This window comes from Anastrepha ludens, chromosome 2 (genome assembly GCF_028408465.1).
Source record: "Anastrepha ludens isolate Willacy chromosome 2, idAnaLude1.1, whole genome shotgun sequence".
Classification (NCBI taxonomy): Eukaryota; Metazoa; Arthropoda; class Insecta; order Diptera; family Tephritidae; genus Anastrepha; species Anastrepha ludens.
Genome location: NC_071498.1, coordinates 34,520,143 through 34,545,344, shown reverse-complemented (window position 1 = coordinate 34,545,344; position 25,202 = coordinate 34,520,143). Strand labels below are relative to the sequence as shown.

Genomic DNA, 25,202 nt, shown 5'->3' with positions numbered 1-25,202 from the left:
AAATAGGGTGGTTAAGTTTCAAGGGCCGGTGCTGATTTTAAATAAAATACAATTTTTTTAAGAAATTATTATCATTTCTCTTTGTTATGATAATATTGGTATGGCTGAATTATGTGAACAAAATATCGGCCAAACGGCCGCCGCGGCCTTGGCGGTACACCTCCACCTGATGGTCCAAATTTTCGATGACGCTGAGGCATAATTGAGGTTCTATGCCATTAATGTGCCGAATTATCTCAACCGTCTTGCATGTGACAAGTGAGTTTTCAAACCTACGACGATCCAAATACATCACCATCTACAAGACAACTTGGCTGCGGTCGCTTATTCTAAAAAATCCGTCATTAAGAGTCAAAGATCCGTCTGCTACCTTTTTTCTAGGCATCCAACCCATGCCAAGTAAAAAGATTTTAATCGCATAACTCATCATCTATTTTTAGGAGAATGCATTAATATCTACTTTGCGCAGCTTCGATTTCAAGCTCATAAATTTTAAATGACACTCAGCTGGCTTGTGCGCTGCTCTCCGTGTAAAGCACGCGATATCTGTATGTATTTTCGTTTCTACATGATTTAAAACAACTCGTTGAAAATTTCCCCATCAATACTCCGCTAATTAAGTTAATTAATCCTATACAAACTAATATATAATAAAACTAAAAAAACAACAAAAACAAAAAAGTTTGGTATGTATGTGTTTTAATATATGAGAGTATATGCAAATCACATGCTACACACGATGACTGATAACTACATCCATATGCACATACATATACATCTACATATATTCGCATTAATTCACAGCAATCGACCAGCGCCGATTGCTAGTTGTGCGCGCGGCTTAGGATTAAAGGCTACGCTTTAAACGATCGATTCTTTCAAATTACCAAGAGCCACAGCCACTATACATAAATTAATTAGAAATATGCAAATTTGTTAGCCTAATGTTTTATTTATTGAGCAAAGAAAAAAAAGTCGCACACAAGTGCACTGGTGCTCTAATACGTGCACACATACATATTTACTTACTACAGATCCTAGCGAAATTTCTGTATTTGCTTCTTTAATTGCGTTTGCTTGTTTGTGTTCGGCTGTTTATGTCACTGGAGGTGTCACATTTTATTTTGCCATTTGTGAATTTCAGATAGCAAAAAATTAATAAAAATCTTTACTATATATTTTATGGGAGAGTTTGATTAAATATACGAGGCTAGACTAGAAACTAATCGAACCAGACAAGAGAATATTTTATATGCAGCAGTAATACATTTTGGCTAAAATAAGACTTTTTTTTACTTAATTCATATAATCTACAGATAATTAATGGAATATTTGTGTGAAGTTATCATTATTCGAGATTATCAAAATATGCATTGTGGCAAACCCGTCGCCTTCATTCGGCTCGATATGGTAGATGAGAATAAATTTTGTATAACTGCATTAATTCTCAAATATGTATATGTTATTGAAATACTGCCAAAAAAAAAAAAATACTTTTTCTAAACCTAATTGCATGCTCCAGCATAGGGCGAATTCATAGAAGGTGACTTCGGTAGAGCAAAAACCACATTTACATGGATTTCAATGATTATGTTAACATACTGGCAAGGTAACAACAAAAAAGTAGAGCACTATGAGTGTCAAATGCCACCAATTCACAATAAAAAATCACAAATCAGCTGCTATATTAGTCACCTTGTACGGATTCGTTTTGCTCCAACAGCTTCGAAACACATTTTTCAGTGTTTGTTCTTCAATTTTCCAGGTAATTTTATAAAATGTGCCTTAATTTAGCCAAGCATAAACGCTTTGTTGGCTGACAAAACCATTTTAGGCTTTTTCCATGGAAACATTCTCAGGGGAAAAAATCATTAAAAATTAATGAATATCTTGAGCCAATTGAGACTTGCACTTTGTTATACTAAAAGTTAATAGGCTATAAAACTGCGTATCCAATTTTTTGTTTTTAATTCTGATTAAAATTTTTAAAATTTATGAAAGTTTGTCGAATAAATCTTATACAAAGTTTGAAGCTTGGCTTACTATAGAATAAAATATATTTCATAAAAAAAAATTGAAATTAAAAAATAATTAAGTAAGTGGTCAAAACTTTTCAATAAGTGCTGCCTTCATAATAATTTCGGAGTGGGGTGTATGACATTATGATCTGCTAGCAGTTTCTTAAGTAACCTCGTATCAGAGTCCCTACTTTTGACGAACTACTGAAACTTAAAAAAATTGGTTCGTGAATTCTCACAGTCACCACCTGTGGCAGATGATTCGCTGCACTTCGCTGGCTCAATTACATTCTGGGTATTGCGACATAAACGATATTTGGAGTGAATATTCTGCTTGTGATGCAAGCCAGCATGCCATGAGCCATTTATTCTCTAGATGAGGGATACTAACTCATTTAAAACCCAATTTCCTCCGTTCTTGCCACCGAAACATCTGACTTCTTTGTCCACTACAACAGCTTTGATGCAAACCGTCTGATATTCTGGTATTCTGATTAATGTGTATTCCAGCTTAGGCTGCTTATTTTTCAATCCACCCTCGTATGCACATACTCATATCTGTACATACTGGTTCAATTGTTTGAACTTAAAGCAAGATTTTAGTGCTTCATTTAAAAACCGGTAATGATGGAATTTAAAAATATTTCCGAACTGTAGCTTGCAAATTTTATTTTAGTATTTAAATGGCGCCTGGCATCTATGCTAATTGGTTTGGCCGACAAAGAACTAAAGCTTTTATTATCAAATTAAAATAGATGATTAAAAAATGAATGCAGTCAATTTTTATTAACGCATAAAGATTTGATGCCATGGATTTCTTCAGAGTGATTGTCTAGTATTATAAGGCCAAGTGGATGTGGCTTTATAAGAAATCGATTAAAGTGAATTTCATTGCGGTGATTGTTTACTTCGCGATTTTCATTTGTTATAAAAATACATATATGTACGTAGATCTAGTCTAATAAAAAATCAATAAATTGCATGAAAATTTCCATAAATTTGTTTAGAATTTTTTTAGGCAGCTATTTGTAGCTCATTCAATTCCAATAAGTACAAAGTGGTGCAAAATTAATCATCCAATTTTGTTATTGTATAACCTATTTACTAAATAAAAAAATTGATTTTGAGTGATGGAAATGTTTATTTTGACACAAAAAAAATTAATTTTGAGTGAATGAAATCTTTATTTTGACACAAAAATAGAGCGACCTACAGTTTTAAGTCGACTCCGAACGCTTGATGGTTTTTTATGAGGAGTGTTTTCGTGGCAGGTTCGCCAATGCCTGCCGAGAGCCGACGGCTATTTGAATAAACTTCTTCTATCATTTGGTGTTTCGTGTACGTTGCCGATAGTTGTATTAAATAATAAAAATTATGTGGCGTAAAATAATGCCACGTCTAACTATCTAGGCAAATGCCATCTAGTTCAAAGAATTTGCTAGCGGCACTTTTTGTGCGGTAATCCCTTTTCCAGATTGATATTTTAGCATTGAAATTTACCTTCAAAATTTTTTTTAATTTTTCTAACTATTTTTTCCGAAGGATTTCAAAAAGTCTGCCATTTGTATTATTTGTAAGAATATGAACCAAATGTTTATGTTAGAGTGAAACTAAGTTGAAAAGTAAGCAAAATGCAAGTAATATTTAGATTTTGTTTTTCAACTTTGTAAATGAAAAGTCTTCAATGAGACACTTTGAAATTCAAATGAATGCTGAAAAATTAAAATAATGGCAGTTACTATGCCAAGTTGAAAATCAGAACAGTGTGACTTTCGGTAGAGCAACCACAACATTTAAATTTATTTTGATTTCAATGAGAATATAAGCACACAGACAAGGCAACAACAAGCAGCTAGGGGATTTTGACATTCAAACTACCAAACCGCAAGAAAAAATCGATTGGGGTACAATTTTCCCAAAATCACTTTCCCAAAAAAATTTTTTCCCAAATTTTTTTTTCCCAAAAAATAATTTTCCCAATGCCATTTTTCCCAAACTAAAAATTTCCCAATAAATTTTCCCATAAAATATTTTTCCCAAAATATCGTTCGTCTGTAAAATATCGCATATACATTTGCAATGAATGGGCGAGTACATTTTTTATTATTTGAAAAGAAATGATTTTTTGCATTCAATTAATCCCGCCATAATTAGAAATTTTGACTTTAGGCAGCAAATTTTGGCTCATGAAATTTTGACACGAAAAGAATGACGTGAAAAAACTTGTTTATATGAGTGAAGTTGGATACATTCGTTACCTTGTCTTTTTATCCGAATTGAAAAATGTATATTGAAAAACTTTTTCGAATCTTTTTCGATTACTTAAGTATAAGATTTTTGATTATTATATACACTCATATTGTCGGAATCGTCGAAAAATGTGAAATAGTAGAATAATAAAAATTAATTTCAGTAGTATTTGTTCGGGAAAGCTATCTATTGGAAAAAAGTTATTTTGGGAAAACATGCATTCGGGAAAAAACAATAAAGCGGGAAAAAATATTTTTGGGAAAAAAAATATTGGGAAAATTATTTTTTGGGAAACAAAAATTTGGGAAAAAATTTTTTTGGGAAAGTGATTTTGGGAAAAATGACCCCCCACCGAAAAAAAAAAATCAGCTGATATATCGAAGTCACCCTGTGTGTATCCGCCTTGCTCCAATAGCTTCGAATAATACATATATTTCGGTGATTGTTCTTCACATTTCAAGATAGTTTTATAAAATATGCCTTAATCGTTGCAAACATGTACGCGTTCCTGGCTGACTAAACTATTTCAGGCCTTTTCGGCCTCGGTTTTAAACGAATGCATGACATTTTTAACACACTTTTATTAGGTCGGGTTGTATGTATGTATGTATGTATGTATGTATGTATGTATGTAACGGAATCTTTGAGCTTAATTTTCACTGGCTTCTAAACATCTGATCGACTTGAAATTTTGCACACCTATCAAGGACCGATGACAATGCAATAATTTGATAAAAGTTTTCCATTATCCTTATTGGGATTGCCAGGATTAATATTTTCTGTTTTTACCTGTGGGCAAAAAGTAAGGTGAATTTGGTTGTAAAATGAAAAATCGTCATTTATTCTTGTAAATCAATTTCATCCCCTTCAAAATAATGCCCTCTCGATGAAATACACTTATGCCAACGAGTTTTCCAATCCCCGAAACATGCCAAATAGTCCATTTCCGGTAGTGGTCTCTTGAGTTTTGGGAATAGCCAGAAGTCACATGGAGCCAAATCAGGCGAATACGGTGGTTGCGGAACGATATGCGTGGAATTTTTGGCGAAATAGTCACGAAGAACGAGTGCAGTGTGAGACATGTGAGATAAATTTTCCATTATCCTTATTAGGATTGCCAGGATTAATATTTTATTTTTTTAACACACTTTTATTAGCTCGGGTTGTATGTATGAATGACTGTAACGGAATCTTTGAGCTTAATTTTCACTGGCTTCTAAAAATCTGATCGACTCGGAACACACAACATAGATGACTAGATGGGAAACTCTTTTTCTCGTGAGAGCGCTGAAAAATGTGCATTTTTTATAACATTTGTCAATATTGCCATACCGGTAGAAACATGAATCGGGTATTTTTTTAAACAAAAATTGGGAATTTTTAGTTTCCACACCACCATTGAGGTTAGTATTTAGTGTGCGGTTGTGTAATAGTATATTACTCGTAAACACCTACATATACTAAAAATAAAAAATAGTTAAAAAAAAAACTAAAAAACACGCTTTTATTGCTAATCGAACTAAAAAGTAGAAAATAAAATATAGCTTAAAAAACTAAAAAACACGCTTTTATTGCTAATCGAACTAAAAAGTAGAAAATAAATTTTAATGACAAAGGGACCTATAATGAAGTAATAGCAAATCGAAGGATCAGTCATAGTCAACTACCTCACAACAGAATTATAACAAAAATTAAGATACAAATAGAATAATTCAAATTAGAGCTAAAAGCGTGGGATGCATTTTGCTTCACTTTCATAACCTTCTGTACATAGGTAGTTGCCAATAGAATGATTGTAATATTTACTATATCAAGCATCCCACGCTTTTAACTCTAATTTGAATTACTCTATTTGTATCTTAATTTTTGTTATAATTCTGTTCTGAGGTAGTTGACTATGACTGATCCTTCGATTTGCTATTACTTCATTATAGGTCCCTTTGTCATTAAAATTTATTTTCTACTTTTTAGTTCGATTGGCAATAAAAGCGTGTTTTTTAGTTTTTTAAGCTATATTTTATTTATAAGCAGAAAATGCGAACATCTTCAATGACAAAAATCATAAAAAATCAATACAAACTTTGAGCAACTGCAAACTTGCCCTTTGCATACTAAAATTTAATGGGCTATACAATTGCTCACCCAATATTTTTATTTGTAATTTTTATTAAAAAATTTTCGAATTTTTTTTGGTACAACTTGTACAAAGTTTAAAGCTTTGCTTACTTTGGTTTTTGCTATTTATAAAAAAAAATATTGAAATTAACTCTCCGTTGGGCATTTTTCTTAAAAGCTCCTTTTTTTTGTCCTCTTCAGGGATAATTTTTATAAGGTTATATCCATAAATCGATGGAAAATTAAATTTGAGGAAGCTACCTAGAAGCTCATCGTGAACTATAATAGAAGTATGTTAAATTCACGGCCAAAGTCCAAAAAGCCAGTCTGCCCAGATCCGGCTGAACAACGGAGGGTCAAAATCTTGGGGCTATATTTTATTCGCTGTTGGCACAGTTTAACACTATTATTAGGGAAAAATTCAATTTTGTTTTTAGAGGCACACGCTTTTGTTTTTTCTTTAGTATTTAGTTAATTTGTTCAGTTTTGTAAACATTGAAAAGTGAAAATTAATATTTCCTTCATTAAAAAGCAGAAAACGGTTTTTTCGAATTCCTTTAAAAATGAAGTATAGAGTATCTACTATTTCAAAAATAATAAAATAAATTTATGAATTTCTTTAACGCGCAAAAGTGTCACCATATCCACCACACCCAGTTGCATGCAGCAGTTTTAATGAAATATCTTCAAAGCATATCTATGGCATTTATCTTTAAAAAGTAAAACTTTCAATTCAGCCAGTCAGCCTTCAAATAGTTATAGAGATAACGGGTAACGAATGTAAAGTACACCCGCTGGGCAAGCATAAATTACTCACATATTGTACCGTTAAGGGAAACGCAAATGAAAGCAATGATATTCCATTACAACTCACTTCAGTTGTGAAGAATGAATGTTAATGAATGGATTTAAAATAATAAAATTTCAATAATGGAATGAAATATAATTAAAATGAGAGAATAATACAATAAAACACACGCACGGGTATGAAAACGTACGGCTACTGAATGTAGGCATGGGAGTGTCACTGTTATTAAGAAATGTCACATCGTATAAGATAAATCTAGCTGAATTATTATTTCTCGCAATGGATGCTGACCGTTAGCTTGTATGTATGTATAAATGTTTTATGCAAATGGGTGAGGCGAGCACGTTGGAAAAAATTCAAAGGGAGATAATAAATCAATGGAATTACTATTAAATTATTATTGAAATGAACTTAATATGCCTTTTGCTGTCCAGTTGCGAAGCTAATTGTGTTAACTATTGAATCTGACGGCAGAACCGCTGCTACTTGTTGTTCGATAAGGCTACATTTTGGGCACTTCAAGATTTTTAGCAGCTTCGAGCTCATTCATGCTGGGGAGCTACCGCATTCACGCACGTTGGGTTAAAAGGGTTTCATATTCTTCACATCCTCTTCAGTGAAGAATGAACCACGAGCAGCCTTGCTTTCACGATTCTAAGACCCAGGCATGTTGGCTCTCATTCTTTAACTAATTAGCTCTCAGGCTTGTTTATTAGTTTACAGCGTATTTTCCTCTCAGCACGCACCATTTTTCACATCCATAACTTGTTCAAATATCCCTTACTACTGCCTCTTTCCTGCTTCCATTCTCTGTTTTATGGTCCTTGCTAATGAAGGCTCTGCAAGCATACCACTAGGCCCTGAACCCTTTCTAGGTAAATTCTACATCAATTCAACCATGGCTTGACGACTTCATCAGGACTACCCAGAAAATACGTTGGTCTGCGTTGGGCTCTTGCAGAGTAGCCAAGTGCTTTGTGACTTTTCACTGCGGCAGATTTTACGAAGAGCGCTTCGAGCTCGCAAATGTCCTCGGCGTCGATAACTAATGAATGGCCTAATTTGGCCTTGCTTGTTGAATTCCAAAAGTTAAGGTTTTTGACTATGCAGAAGTTGAGGTTCTTGAAACTCTATCGGAAAGCAGACATTAATTTCTTCATTTATCTGAAAACATTTTGTTTGATATCACAAAACTAATTAAATTTTTTAAATTAAATTTTAATTTTGCCAAATGGCAACGCGTACTAAAAATACAGTATGTGCCTTTACATTGATGTATGTATCTATATTTTTCTTAAATTTACATATTTTAATATTCAATTTATTCATTAAAAAAAAATAGGTGGCAGCGCAGCTAAAAATATTTTTTCACTAAAGCTTGTTGGTTATCTATATTTTAACTTTCAACTGAAATGCGTTATAAATTAATATTTTTGTATTAACTTTTAGGTGGCATCGCTATAAAATAAAAAGTTGCGGTTTTCGAAACTATATCTATCCAAAACCAGACATTAATTAAAGCTTTGTCTATTCATCTAAAGACATTTCCTTTGATAGGAGTACCTAAATTCCAAACTCTAATTAAATTTGGTTACTAATTTAAATTTTCCTTTAAAATTAAATGACAACGCGGACTAAAAATATATAACTTTGCATTGATATATGTATTAAATTCATATATTTCCTTAACTAATTTGCTCAATTTCAAAAAGAAAATAGGTGGCAACGCCGGTGAAAGCTTGTTGATATTTATGAAAGCTTGTGTGATATTTATATATTTCAACTTTCTAGAGATTTGTTATAATTGCTATTTTTCTATTAAAATTTAGCTGGAAACACTATAAATAATTTTTTTAATAGCTTTTTCTTAAAAATGTTTGCCTTAATATCCATACTGTTTATTTTTATTTTTTCATTTCATAGTACAAACAGGTGGCAACACTCTAATAAAATTAGTGTTAAAGTGGGGACAGTATATTTTGAGTGATTCCAGGTGGCAACGCTATCAAAAACAATTTGTTTAGGTTTCATTTTCCTTAAAAATATTTCCCTTGATATTCATGCTGTTTTGTTTTTAATAAATTCCTTCATTTTATAATACAAACAGGTGGCAACATCCTTGCAAAATTGCATATCATCTACGGCTCAGAGACTTTTCCACGATGTAGAAAGTGTTGGAGTCGGGACAAAAGATTTTAGGTGATGCAAATAAAATTGTGTCTAAAAAATAGAAATTTGAAAGTTCGTTGACTTTTTTCAATTTTTAACTACATAGTTTTTGTTGTAGTATAACGTTTATTTTTGTAAAAAAATAAAAAATAAATAAAAAAGTAAATAGCCAAAACTTTGCAAAGTATCGCAGTGCTATTTATCCACCTCTGTATATGAAGAGATACGCGTAAGACCCCTTGGGAGCATTTAACTAAAAATCTCTGCGGCATACGCCCGACCCAGACACTGCTAACATATAAATTTAGCATGCCGCGTCGGTTGGTCTTTCAAGATATTTGCTACTAAGCCGGTACTTAGTTTTCACTACGGTATTCACTGCTTTCGCCACCATGACAATATAATCTAATCCACACTTGAGCCGAATCGTTGGTAGACTAGGCTCTAAAATAATCATAGACTAAGTTTTAAAAGTTGTTGTGCTTAATCCAAGTTAATCAAAAGGATGCGCACATGAACTACCCGTCAGGTAAATATTAATAATCTCAATTTTGAATGACTCTCCGATGGCTAATGGTCAACAGGCTGTAACCAACAGGATAGCATTTTTACGATTGTCGCAGCCAATTTGATAACAAAGCAGTTAATGCGCAAAGCGCCGTGTCTATCAAAAGCCATATTAAAGATTTGCGAGCACAAGCGTGAACAACCACTAACAAAAAAATTAAATAATGAAAGGAAAATATGGTAAGACAACGAAAGTAGCAACTGTGAAGAGGCAGGCATCCATTGCACAACAGATCGGTTTGGATCGCTTTGGCTTTGTGCGGCTAATTATGAAATAAACATCTTGTGAAAGCTGTCATCTATGCGCAGCTGCGTCAAGTGACTGCCAGGCGGCTGGGCAAGCACGCAGACAGGCATTCAAACTGAATGGATTGCAGCTCTACAGCCATGCAGCAGGCGACGAGCCGGTCAACCAGCCAGCTAGCCAACCCACTGGGTAAAAACAAATTCAGCAAAACACGGGCGGGCGTCTGTGCGAGGCTGCGGTGAGCCGTGGATGCTGTTGGCTGTATTGGAGAAAAAAATTATCCATGCCTAAAACGAGATATACAATGAAGACAATGTGGCTGCAGCGAAATTCACATCACATCGCTGTACTCTGAATGGATGCGGTGCGGTGGTGGAATATGGGTGGTTGCTGAAAAGCAGAAAATCCTGTCTGACAACATTTTCGATAAAAGCAACTTGCAAAAGCGAAATAAATGGAATTATTGTGAGGTTGGTGTTGTTGTGAGATAGACAGTAATAAAAAATCAACAAAAACAGTGCAAAAGTTAATAAGTGCAACAAATGGAACGAAAAACGAACAACAAAAACAACAAAAAGGCAGAAATAAACTGCACAACTGCCAGCAAAAGGTAATCGCCACACAACCGGGCGCACAAATTAGTGTCGAGCATGTAGACAGCCACCATGGCCACCAAAACCAGCACCATTTGAGGCACGCGTATGCTCATCGTTTGCGCCGTGGTTTGTGTGTGAGCTTCTCCACTGCATAGTTGCCAATCCACTTTGCAACATCTTGTGGCACATCCGCCAAGCAGCGTGATAATATAGTAATGCACATCCTCCGATGTAGATATTATCGCTTTTGTCCGTTCAAAGACAAAAAAAAAAACAAATTCACTCTAGAAGAGAAGAGGAGGAGGAAAGAAATAAAAAATGCATCGAAAAGTTTGGAATTGCTAGCAATACGAGTATTTTGCACTCGCAACGCGCATTTGAATGAAAGCGAAATTTTGAAACAGAAGGAAAAAAAAAACAGAAATCAAAAAAGAAAAGAACAAAACCGGAAAAGAAGAAAAAGTTTTGGTGCGAAATAAATAAAAATAATAAATGAAAAGCGTGAACGTGTGCAATTTTTTAAGCGCGGAAATTTCGCAGAGCAGCAGCATTCTCAATTTTAACTTGCGATTTGCAGCGTCAACAGTTATACATGGCGCACGGTGAGCGGTAGAAAGCCTTGGAAGATGACACCATTTTCTATAATGTTGTAGTTTGAGCCAATTTTTCGGCGCAAATTAAATTTTGCTTACCAGCTAAATTGAGATTAAACTTCCAGTGGATTAAGTTAGGTTAGCCGTCTGAGACGGGTCACTCGGTGGCCTAAGGCCAATTGCGATACCTGCATTTGATTTCCATCCCCTAAAAAAATTGCTTAAACCACTTAGATCTTTTTAAGAAGGTAATTAGTCCCTCCAGTGAGATATAATATTTTGCAAATTTCACAGGTCCTCAAAGAAATAATATTTTTAAGTGAAAAAACAATTTTGAATTTGAATCACGAAAAACTGAAAAAAATTTTGGTTGGCCACTCCCATTGGGGGCGGTGAAAACCAAAAATAACAGCACCAATTACAACAAAAACAGCAAAATACTCCCAAATCCACTCCTTTGCGACAAAATGTGCCGCAAATGTTACAAAAAGCAGCACAACAACAACAAAATGAACAAGGGAAGAAACAGATGTGGAACCTCAGAGTTATTTCAAACCACGATGGCAGCCCATCAAAACATATCGCATACTAGAAATGAAAACGCTACTCAAATCTAACGACATAATAGATATTTCTGACTATCAACAAAAATGGCAAGGTTCACTGGTAGTAAGGCCATTAGTCTTATCGCTTTTGCTGCTTTGTCTATAGCGTCCAACTCAGCTTGGAAGATGCTACACCAGTCTGGGTGTCTAAAGAACCAATTTAAAAATAATTGTTCCAAGTACAAGCTGATCCAGTGGTATTGTCCATCTTTGAATCGTCAGTATAAATATGGGGGCCACTATCATCTGAGATGACTCTAGTCTGCCAATCCTTTCTGGGTAACTTGTGGGACTAAACCTAGTTGGAAAATCTGCATGACGTTTTGGTCATATTTAGAGCGTTATGATCTATCATTAGTTTTCCAATGTTTTCAGTATTGTTTACAATTTCATCTCTGAAAGACGTTCCCGGGTTGCAACTTTTCTTGTCAGTTTATGGTTGTATTAATCATCCATCCATGTATTATATAAAATACCGAACGCCCAATTTTTTGACGTAATTTTCAAGTACGAATAAAACAGAGATCCGTTCGCAGTAATGAAAATATCGCTGTCGTTCAGCCAAGTATTGCTGAAAACTGGAATTTATCGATACCAAGACGTTCTCAGTAATTGGGGCTGGTTGTAAGCATAACCTGATTGATTTTAAGAAAGGATTTGAGCTTAGATCGCTATATAAATGTTCTCACTCACACTCCATGTGAAACAATTTAGTTATTGAGGGAAAAGTTTCGCGATTCCCTTATTTCAAGAACTTGTGGAATGTAAAGGCCTCTAAGAAGTTGCGACTTAACACCATTGAATTATCGCGTGTGGGGTTATTTGAAGTCATTTGTCTAATCTTGATTGCATCCGACTTTATTCATGCTTTAAAAACGAATATTCAAAGTCCTATCATGACCTGACGTCCGATTTAGTAGAAAATAGTGCTTGGAAATTGAATTCATAGGATTCGTGCTTGCAATAGAAACAGTGGAGGACATTTGAATGATGTTACTAGTATATTGAAAATTTAATTGTATCGATTAAATTCACATTGAATAAAAAGCTTTTGAATTTCCTAAAAATTTAGTCCGATTTTTTTTTTCAAAAGAAATCATCCCACGCTTAATGAAAAACCATTTGTTAACAAATAACTCAAATTTTCCTTGGAAGCCAAAACGAGCAAACTTCTGCATTCGCTGGAACCGATTTTCAAAGCACTTTTGCCACTCAGAAGTTGGTACCTCCAAAACGAGCTGTTTAAAGGCTTCAACAGCTTCTTCAAGCATTTACAAATGTTGACCTTGCATTTTATTTTTGATGTTTGAGAACGAAAAGAAATCATTAGGTTGTAAGGTGGATGATCTATTAATTCTATAATTGAGTGCTCAAAAACTTTCTTGTGTGAGTCGCATTGTCTTGTTGAAGGATGATTCCTCTTCCACGGCTAGTTTTCTATAATTCTCCAGAATGTTTCTGACAAACAAATGGGCTATACTTTGCTTTGAGATACTTTTTTCGTGAACAATTTTTCTAATGTCGTAAATATAATATTGTATATTCGCGAAAAGATTTGGCTAATTCATCGATACGAGCGTTCAATTGAAGGAGTGTGTTATCCGATTTGATCTGCGAAATTAGTTTTGGGGCAGTCAATTCGACAACTTTATCTGCTAAGGTAGCACAGGTGTTGAGGTCGTCGTTTGAAATTGCCACGACGGCACGAACGTTTTCCGGTAAACGTTCAATCCAAAGGGACTTGATTGCCTCATCGGTGAGAGCATTTTTGGTTAAATCACGCATTTTGCGTAGCAAATATGACGGTTTGTCATCACCAAGTTCGATTTCAGTGAGTAAAACTCTGAGTTTCCTTTGATCAGATTGAGTGTATTCACTAATTAGACGGTTTTTAAGTGATTCATATTTGTTTTCCGCGGGAGGACTACGAATCAAGTCAGAAACCATTGATAAATACTCAGGTTCGAGAACAGATATTACATGATTATACTTCGAATTGTCGCGAGTAATGCTACCGTTAATGAATTGTGCTTCCATTTGTATAAAAAATAAATCCGGTTCTTTCTTAACGAATGTCGGTGCTTTTATTGTAATCCGACTGATTTCTGGTAAAGGCTTGGAATAACAGTACTCACGTATGATGTATTGCTTGACTGTGAAGTCCCGCTCGATTCGCTATCTCCAGGCATGTTGAATGCACGAAGTAGACTTTCCAAAATTTTGTCACGATTCGACTTCCAGGCGAAAGATCCCTCAAACAATTTCTGCTAACGATCGCTCATGCAAGTCCTCTTGAAAAAATACGACGAACAAACCCTCGCAAATATCGGCGCGTTGAAACTACGTGGCGGCAATAAGGTCTTCTTTTCCTTAATTGCGTTTATGGATAGCGTGTTAAATTTCGTCCAAAAAAATTGCGAGTGAATTCCGTTGATTATTTAAAAAAATTATTTTTAAACGTCGGGGTCACCAATATGGAGTTTTTATTATATCCAATTAAATACACAAGTAAATGGAACTTAAATAAGTTGAATCAAATTATGGTGTGGTCTCGTCGCCGGTTGAAAAGAGAATAAATTTTCATTGAATTTTAAGGTTGACATTATTTGACGAACTGACATAAAATTGATTGAGCAGCGGTGCTGCCACATGTCATAAATTAATTGAGCAGCGGTGCTGCCACAAACTGTTAGAAGATGCAATTTTCAGTATCATCGGCTCTGAAAATTTGTTTGTGTTAATTCGCTCTTCGCCGCCAGACAAAAATTCAAACCATAATTAAAACAAAATTTAAACACTTATCAAAAACTACTATTTCAAGAATAGAGATATATTCATATACATGCACATACATATCATACAGGTTAAATTTTTGCCCACTCCAATCCACTGAGTTGACTTGCCGTGTTGCAGCTGGAGTGTCACTGCAATTTCATGGGAATTCAATTGAATTTAGTTTCTATGAAAATGCATTGGTGAAAGTGTTGGATATTGTAAGTACAGCGAAAATTTGTATTGTTTTTATTACCAAGTCTTGCTGAAATGGCCCAACAATTCCTACTTTCCTCATACACTCACATTAAACTTACTTAGAATGCACTCGCACACACAAAAACTCATCCTCTCACTCAGCGAAAGAAATTCATTCCAAATTTGTCGCGACAAATGGTGTCGTAAATTCAACTAAATGATATTTTGACATCTCGTTGACGTTTTCAGATTGCATGCCGCTTGCATACCATATCGCCATACTGTGCGCACACGCCGGAAGCCATAATCCCTCTTTTACAGCAGTTGCGACAGGCGCAGCACAACGCGACATAAATCTCCACAACGCATTTGGAAATTGCACAAAAGTAAAATTCGCACAAAAGCGCAATTTGTGACACTACTTGTGGCGTAACTTTCGCAAAATAGGAGGCCGGAAATAAATTTTACAATTATTTTGTTGCTGAGGCTTGTAAAATATGGGTATAACCTTGGCTGATTTTTAATGGTTGTAATTTTTTTAATTGTGCAATTTGATTTTATAGACGAATTCCAACCATTTTTGATGGAGCGCAAATTGGGTTTTTGGGTGCCAGAAAATATATTCCCAAGCAAGCAAATCTAGTTTTGTTCGTCATTACGAAATACTGCGAAAGGTACTTCGTCCGTCGCACTTTTCGAGAGGGACTAAACCACTTTACTCTAAAAGCTCTAGAGAAATGTATTCACTGCTTATAAAGAAAAAAAGGATGGATATTAAAAAAATTAATATAAATAAAGGGGTTTTCAGAAGACGTACCTAAATGATGTTTGAAAAAAAACTTTTAAAAATTGTGATTCTTTTAGATTTCACTATTTCTATTCAAAACACGTCATCATTTAAATGCCCACGTCTATAGGGGAAATCCGACAAACAGTCGATTCATGAATGCCTAGGTGTTGAGAATGCCCAGATATACATAGATGTTGAAGGCTGTTCAGCAAAAATTTGCGCTACAGCAGCAATATTCTTAACAGGGCGTCCTGTTTTTTTTTGTCTGCTAGATCTTTTTTATCGCCGGTGGAACCAGGTTTTTGGAATTTTTCACCAACTGTCGCATCAACTGGACAAATATTCTGGCGCTAAGCCGCTCGCCGGACTCGTCGTCAGGCTGAGATTATCGCGGCTGTAGCTGGTGATATCGCTAAGACCAAAGAAACATCAACCAGACGACGCGCCACGTAATTGGGCATCACCAGGCGATCCCAAGTCGCCTGTGAATTACTGTGTAGCCATCCTCAATCTCAACAACGAAATGAATGATTTGGTATCGCTTTCCGTTTAAGCGATTACCACATACCATAAGTACCTATAATCTTTGTTTTTAGGAAACTGATGCCCGTAGAGCCATTACATCCATTTAAAGCCACCGTGTAGTGCGGCGTTGACACGGCAGGAGTAATTGGGCCGTAGTTTTATGAGAACGGCATCGGCAATACCGTCTTTATTACTGGCGAACGCTACTGGGCCATTATAAACGACTTCTTACTGCCGGAATTGGATGAATGGGGCTTGATGAGCATGCGGTTTCGACAAGACGTCGCAAACGCTCATACAGCACGAGCCACAATGAATGCTGTGAAGGAAGTGATTCCAGGTGGCATACGCTTTCGTTTTGGTGATTTGTCATGACCAGCAAGATTGCCCGATTTAACCATCCCAGACTTCTTTCCTCGGCGCGGGTTTATACCAACAACCCGCAGACAATCCTAGTCGTTAAGGGGAATATTCGGACAGGAATGCCAGCAGTTATCACCGGAAGTCTGGCGGAAAGTCATGGAAAATGCAATAAAAGTATTTAGTAAAAAGTTATTACAAAAAGCGAGGCGTTAAACAGGTGTTCGAGTGCAAGGTTGCATTTGAGATGTGTTTTCTCCCTTCTTACGACTCTTATAAATCGGTCTTTGTTCGATTGTCGGATTAGTTCAAGATTTTTGCTCTCAATATTTTTGTCATCCCGGTTTGTATAAAGGACATTTAAAGAACAATTTTTAGCAAGCTAAAATAATTTTTTTTTTCTTTTTTGAAATATTCTTCAATTTTGGTTTCAAATATCTAAAAATTGCAATCAAATTATTTGTGGCGGCTTTTCTTTGCTACTAAGGAAGATAAATGTTTGATTAATTTTAGGGCAGGAATTATCATTTCCATCTCCAACATGTACTGGATTTGAACTTAATGCGAAGATCATTTGAGAAGTCCATGCAAGTCAGAGAGACGGCAGAATACTGGCGCTTATCGAGGTTATGTTTAGTTAGTAGCATCTCTTGGAAGAACACACACCAAGTTTCAGCTAGTTCGGTGTATTTCTTTGTATTTGGCGTTCGTTTGAATCGAGGAAGTGGAGTGATTGTAATAAAGGGTGATTTTTTAAGAGCTATAGAAAAGTTTTTCAAAAAACCACAGTAAAAATTCAGAAAAATTAATGAAATTTTTATTTAATATAAATCGATAGTACAGTCCATATAATTTAATGTTTGAAGATTATTTCATGCAAATGTTGACCGCGACTGCGCTTCAAATGGTCCATCCGCTTAGTCTAATTTTGGCATACTCTTTCCAATGTTTCGGCCGGTATCTCACATTTAAATGCTTTAATGTTGTCTTCCAATGCGTTAATTGAAACAGGCTTCTCTGAATAGACATGTGCTTTAACATAGCCCCAAAAAAAATTAACTAAAGGAGTTATATCGTACGATGTGGGTGGCCAATTGACAGGTCGCCTCTCAACAAGTCCATTGGTACACATTGATACATTTCATGCAAGTCAAGCTCTTTCATTTTGGACAAAAAAAATTTGGATATCATTTTACGGTAGCGCTCACCATTCACAGTTACGTTACGATTCACAGCATCTTTGAAGAAGTACGGTCCAATGATAATAGCTAAAAAATCACCAGTTATTTCACCACGACAGCGGAAAATTAATGGAAACAAATTTTCGAGCTCATATCGCATGCTGTCTATTCTCCAGACTTAATTCACTCGGATCCCTTGGACTATTATTTGTTCCCCAATTTGAAAAAAGGACCGATAGGAAAAATGTTTTACTCAAACGAGGAGGTGATTGCAGAAACGAATGGCTATTTTTCAGACTTATTATTCGGAAGGGATCAACAAACTAGAACAGCGTTGGATGAAGTGTATAAGCCTAAAAGGATACTATGTTGAAAAATAAAAAAGTTTAGTCTAAACAACTAAGTAGTGTTTATTTTTGCACGGACTTTTCAAACGACCCACGTATGTCAGAAAAATACTTATTTATTTTTTAATTGTGTCTTACCTTTCGAGTTTTTATTAACGACGTACATATTTGCGGTTGTTTTTCATTTATAAATTTGAAATAATATAAGAGGTTTTGCATAAATGAGCAAAATCATTGGGCAACATAGCAAAAGAGCGACAAAGCATAAGTTTAAAGAATAATCGCAGTACCGACAACATAAATAACTGCTTCACAGCTGTTTAGCTCATAAGTCTCTGCGACTTTTTGTTAATACTCCAATACTTATCACCAACACGGCATATCCTTTGCAAAAACACACTTTCCATCCTTTCATAAACCTCTTCCGGCGGCACTATCGGAATATGGCGGAAGTTGTAAAAAATGCACAAAAAACAGCAGCAGAGGGGGCATGACGGAAGCAGGGGTGGACTTTGCGGTTCAAGGCCAATTTGCGCGCTTTAGCGCCGTCTTCGCTTCACGGGGACGGGGATGGATTCAGGAGGAAATGATGCAAGCAAAATGATATGGTGGCAGTTGGCGTTGTGGTGGATAGCACAAAATATCGTTTTCGTTATTTGAGATTTTCGCTCTTTACTTTTTTCCCACCTGTCGTTGGGGCTTACGTTTTTGCCGTCTGCTGATTATACTTGGATGTGCCGCCCTCAAATGTACCGCAATCTGGATCACGCCGAGCTAGTCCCACTAGCACCGGCAACACCAGCGCTTAGTTGTTGTTTTATATGCGCATTAATCCTTTTACACGGCATGCCATCGTCCTAACTGAATGGTTTGCCACTGTGCGGCTGTCCCAATTCTCGGTGCCGGTTTTTATAAGCTACTCTGAATGTGTGTGTGTGCATGGATGTGTGTGTGTGTTACTATGCTCCAAGGAGGTATGAAAAAGGTGCTTATGGCGCATTTGTGCAACGCTTTGGGGAATTGAATGCTTACCATTATGTCTGATGAAAATAAGCCAAAATGAGTAGCGGAAATATGCATGAAAGTAAAAATATCATTTCGGCATTTCGTTTTTTTACCTTTTCTGCAGTAAGCGATATTTCTTAAAAAAAAAAAACGCTTAACAATTTTTGGGTAGTTATATTAGCTGTGAAATTGCACGTGCTTCGGGCTATATCCCTTATAGTACTTGATAGCATGACGAATTGTGGATTATCTTTAATATTTATTTCCATTTATTTCCTTGCTATTTGCTTATGCATAGGGTGAGTGAAGGTGTGTATTGAAATACATACATATATACAAATTTTACTTACTTCAGCCTGCGTTCACTTTCGATTATTTAACCCACATGCATGATAAACATACACACATTCATGCCATTCACCTTTGCACTTTTCCGTGCCAAGATGTAGCCTGGATGTTTGTTACTATATAAGGTATTTCGTGATAGGTTTCGCAATGTCTTAGGTTTTAGAATAAATAACACAAAAAAACAAAATCGCACTTTTTGTCTGATGAATGACTTTTGATACTTGATGTTTACTAATTTGACAACGCTGATTCTAAATATACCCTCATTTTTTTTGTAACAGCTCTTGTTTACGAGTTATAGCTATCATAAAAAAATCACTATATTTCAGTGTTAATTGACGAATATTTAAACAAATATTAAGTTTTCTTAATATTATTTGTTATGGCATCGTCAAGACGAGTTTGTATAAATGACCGGAATAGTTTTTGTTTTATTTGCGGAGAGTATATGTTTCAAGAAAACCGTTTGTATGTGACATCGTTCGTAAATGAGGCGTACAAAAATTACTTCGGTCACCCAATGGAAATGAAAAATAAGCCTTGGATTCCACAAAAGGTATGCAGAACGTGCGTTGAGTTTCTACGTTTGTGGACGAATAAGAAAAGGAATAAATTTAGATACGAAACTGCTATGATCTGGATTGAACATGTGAACCACCAAGACGACTGTTATTTTTGTATGGTAAAAATAACTGGCATTAACTGAAAAAAACGAGGCAAATGGGAATATCCTTCCATACGATCGGCACATAGACGTGTTTTGAGCCCTACGATGTCATCTGAACCTCAACCTGGTGCTTCACAGGACAAACCTTTACATTTTGAGGCAAAAAGAGACAATAGCGATAGTGACTTTGATTGTGACCTGGGAACACCAAAACCATTTAACCATGATTTAAACGACCTTATTAGAGATCTGGGGCTGTCAAAGACTGGTTCAGAAATTTTGGCGTCTAGATTGAAAGAAAGAAACTTAGTCACAAAAGAAACTAAAACTTCTTACTATGGCCGAAGAGAACAAACTTTCCTTGAATATTTTGCTGAAGAAGATGACTTTGTATTTTGTAAAAATGTACCTGGTTTAATGGCTGCAATGGAATTACAAAATTACGTTTCTGGCGAGTGGCGTTTATTTATAGATTCATCAAAACGGAGTTTAAAATGTGTTCTCTTACACAATGGGAACAAATTGGGCTCATTGCCTATTGCACATTCTACTAAAGTAAAAGAAGAAAATACAACTATTGCTCTGGTTTTAGACAAAATTAAACATGCGGAACACAATTGGGTCATATGTGTCGATTTAAAAATGGTAAACTTTTGTTTAGGGCAACAAGGTGGTTACACAAAGTTTCCCTGTTTTCTTTGCTTATGGGATAGTAGAGCTAAAAATCAACATTGGATTAGTAGCGTTAGTACCAGGACAACAGAACGTGATAAACCCACCTTTAGTATCAAGGGATCGTATAATTTTACCTCCGTCACATATAAAACTGGGGCTTATAAAACAATTTGTTAAAGCTCTTGACAAAAATGGAAATTGTTTTCTTTTTCTGTCTAAAAAGTTTCCAAAATTTAGTGCAGAAAAGATAAAATCGGGTATTTTTGACGGGCCACAGATAAGGTCGTTAATAAAAGACTCAAATTTCATAGACACTATGACCGTGATTGAGAAAATGGCATGGAATGAGTTTGTTTGGCTTGTTAAAAATTTCTTAGGAAATAAGAAAAGTTCTGACTATTCTCAGCACGTCGAACAACTAATGGGTCACTTCCAAAGAGTTGGATGTAATATGAGCATTAAGTTACACTTTCTTCATAACCATCTGGACTATTTTCCAGCCAATCTTGGGGATCTCAGCGAAGAACAGGGCGAGCGATTCCACCAGGACCTTCGTACGATGGAGGAACGCTATCAAGGTTACTGGAACACACACATGATGGCCGACTATTGTTGGAGCATTAACAACAGTTCTATGCCTTAAACTTCAACAAGGAAATCATGTAAAAGAAATTTTATTTTAAACTTAAGAAAGCAATAAAATAAAATAATCTTTAAATCTATAGTGTTTTATTACAAAAAGTCAAATGTGTCATATAGAGTCATATAGAGCTGATACAGGAATTTCAGTTACTGATTTGAAATTTTCATTAAAAATTGGACTAAAAACATGTATCATAACCCAATCATCAGAAATGCTGTTGTGCAGTGTAATTGAAGAACGAGCTATCAGTTACGTTCTTTTTGAAAATGATATGAAAAATATTTTTCCACAAGTTCTGTTTTATTAGAAAAAGTAAACATGCACTTAAAGAATCGTCGGTTCGAATCTTGGTGAAAAAAGCATTTTTCTAAAAGCGGTCGGCGCCCGGCAGGCAATGGCAAACCTCCGAGTGTATTTCTGCCATGAAAAAGCTCCTCATAAAAATATCTGCCGTTCGGAATCGGCTTGAAACTGTAGGTCCCGCCATATGCGGAACAACATCGAGACGCACACTATAAATAGGAGGAGGTGCTCGGCCAAACACCCAAAAAGGGTGTACGCGCCAATTATATATATACAAATATATTTCATTTTACAATCATATAAATCAAAGCTTCAAACTGTGTACGAGAGTTATAAAAAGTCGTTAATTTTTCATTCAAATTTTTTATTCAAAGGTAAAAAAATATCGGATACGCAGTTAATCTATTAAATTTAGTACAATATTTGACAGTTTTTTTTATCTCGGGTATCACGTTTTTTCTTCCGTACAAAATACAAGATGGCACAAAATTAATCATGCATCGGTTTTTGAATAACTTTTTTACTAAATAGAAAAAAATTATATACTTTGAGTGATGGAAATCTTTATTGTGACTCCATTGCTTGTCTGCTTGTACACTGCGGCTGTTATTTCACAAGTGTCAAGAATTGTTGATTTTGCGCCACCTCGTATGCGCTCGAATGTTTTTATATGGAAGAAAAAACACTGTCAACATATTTGCCGTGGGCTGTAGCTGTCGAGAGGAAAATGCGCCTAATCTGAAGAAGTGATATAGAAGATAAAAAGTGCATTTTTTTATGAAGAAAAGCAATTTCGAATCGGGACGAATTTCGTCTTCACTTTATGAATTAAATGAAAATTAAAATTAATCTTCAAAATAACAGCCATCGCTGGAGATTGGCCGTCTTTGGCCGCAAACTAATCATCGAGCCATTTGCACCAGCGGTTCCCAATCGTACGTCTCCACCAATTCCCGGGTCGCTATTGTTCGATGTGGCGGTGCATTGTCATCAAGAAAATCATCAAGAAAAATTACTTTGTGACGCCGATCGGCATATTCTGGGCGTTTTCGGTGTGTAGCGCTATTCAAATCGGTCAATTGACGTTGGTAGCGTGCACCGTCAACTGTTTCACCTGGTTTTAATAGCTCGTACCAAATCGTACGACGCTGATTCCAGAAAACACACAGCATTGCCTTGCAGCCGAAGCGATTTGGTTTGGCCGTTGTTTTTGGCTTGTGGCCGGGTGGACCGTACGATCGTTAACGCTTGGGATTGGAGAAATACACCCATTTTTCATCACCCGTAACGATTCGATGCAAAAAAGTCTTCCTTTTGAACCGGGAGAGCAGCATTTCACAAGTGGTTTCACGATGTCCGCAAATCGTAGTTTGAAGGCACGAAATTCGACATGTTTTAAGAGCGACAAAAATGCATTATTGTATGTAACGTAACAAACAATGAACTGAATATTGTTGACAGATGACAGACGAAAAAAAAGACATTTGGGAAGGTTTAAAAATACTCCTAGCGACATCTATGGACTAATAGCTGAACGTATTATTTCATAGGTATTTGTAAGATACGAAGTTACTGTCACTTTTTTAGTGTGAAATAGCAGTCAGGTAAAAATAAGGTGTGCAGAGCTCGATGAGAGGAAATGGAAATAACTTCTTTTCTGCTCAACTCTCTAAAAAATCAAATGAAGAAGCAACAAAAAAGAAGCAGCAAAATAAGCAAAAATAATAAAAATCGTAACTTTCTTAGCCAAACAAAGCGTGAAGTTTCCTTTCGGTAACAAAAGAAGTCTTCCCATGCAGAGTTATTTTGTAAAATTCGATTAACTAAAAATTTGTTTGCTTATCAATAAAATTTTTTTTTAATTTCGTGTACGATTTTGCTCCCAACTGTAGGCAGTTCAAATCTCGACAGTTATGCTTCTAATCGAATTTGCGCTTCACATCCAGCTCAATCGCTCTTTAAACAGTGCAATTGAGATTGATGCCAATATTTTCTTACATTGCTTTCTACTCTCAAGAAATTACATCCACTTCATCCATTCTTCAATGAGCAAAGCTGTGCACAAAATATACAAAATACAAAAACTATGTACGTAGTGATTTGAGATTCTGACAAGCTCTTATGCGAATCTCATTCTCTTGTGAATCCTTCGAAGGCGAGCATGAAATTCACTTTCTTAATGTACATTCTTGGCATACAACTATTTCAAGGCACCGAAAGCTATGTGCATACATATGCACCCATTAGATGCAGTATAATGCAATGTATGTTTGCATTTGTGTAAGTATGCACACACACACGAACGAAATTCAATGAAGCCTGCACACTTGCACATGACATTGTTCCACATCAGTTAGCTGATTGCTAGTGTATGTATGTACATATTTGGTCGGTCGGTCGGTTGGTTGGTTGGTTGGCTGGCTGGTTTTTGGTGTAGGTATGTATGCGAGTATGTATGTACGGAGTCCCAAGCGTGCACAAAAACTCCCTCACTCACATCGTAATTGAAGATACCTGAGAGGCTGGCATGTACAAATAGGCTTCATTACCAGAGGAAACGTTGCACATTCCGACACATTTCACTTGCATGCCTAACTGGTATTTTAAGGCCTCTTGTTTCATTCAACATCAGCGTCCATTGTGCGGCTTAGAATGAGTTTAGTACTATTTGTCGATGCAGCCTGTACAAGCAAGTGAGTGATTTTCTATTGTTGCATAGTTTCGAAACCACAAATGTGTACCTACATACTTATATACTCACATATTTATATGCTTATGTTAATAATATATTACAGCAACATTAGGATGACCCAAAAGGATTTTTTGTTCTTAATGTTACTACCGAACTTTGTGATATGGTCAAAAAAGAAAGAGTCACCTATATTTAAATTTTGTATTTAATATGCACTCGTGCCGCCAGCGCTTTGAAAATTACTAAAATGAATTTGCAAAGGAAAAAAGTCCGCTTTACCGTGAATTATGGTTTAAAAATGGTTTAAAATTGTTGTTATTATTGGCACCCTATTTTTTTTTTATAGATAAAAAAAATTTTTTAAAATATTCTTTTTTTAGTTTTATTTTTTTCTTAATTTACTTTCTTATAGTTAAAATTGTTTTTCAACTATTTTTTATAATGATCCTGAAAACCTCCATATATAAAAAAAATTAAAAACTTAAAAAGCGAAAAAATTAGTTTAGTTTCTTTGTTGTTTTGGTAAATTGCTTTGATAAAAGTTTTAGCTAAAAAAAAAAAAGATTTAATATACATAAAAAAATAAGTTAAAATCTCCATAGGAATTCTTGAAATTGAAACTGAGCCCTTCTTGCTGTGCCATCTCATAAGTCTACACTTCTGACCGATGTTTTGCGCATTTTTGTGATTCTTTCAAAAAACTTTGAAAAAATTGTACCCTAGCTTTG

At 35.5% G+C, this 25,202-nt stretch overlaps 2 protein-coding genes across 3 annotated transcripts in view; one reads left to right on the top strand and one right to left on the bottom strand.

Annotated features, from left to right (window-relative positions):
* LOC128868298 (extracellular sulfatase SULF-1 homolog) overlaps positions 1-25,202 on the top strand; it is a 283,028-nt gene that overhangs the window by 47,482 nt on the left and 210,344 nt on the right. The gene's annotated exons all lie outside the window — the stretch shown is intronic.
* Positions 13,484-14,005, bottom strand: LOC128856970 (uncharacterized). The gene has a single exon (XM_054092486.1). It carries the CDS (start codon positions 14,003-14,005, stop codon positions 13,484-13,486), a length of 522 nt encoding a protein of 173 aa, XP_053948461.1.

Coding starts and splice junctions, on each gene's coding strand:
- LOC128856970 (XM_054092486.1), bottom strand. CDS start 14,005: ATGGAAGCACAATTCATTAACGGTAGCATTACTCGCGACAATTCGAAG.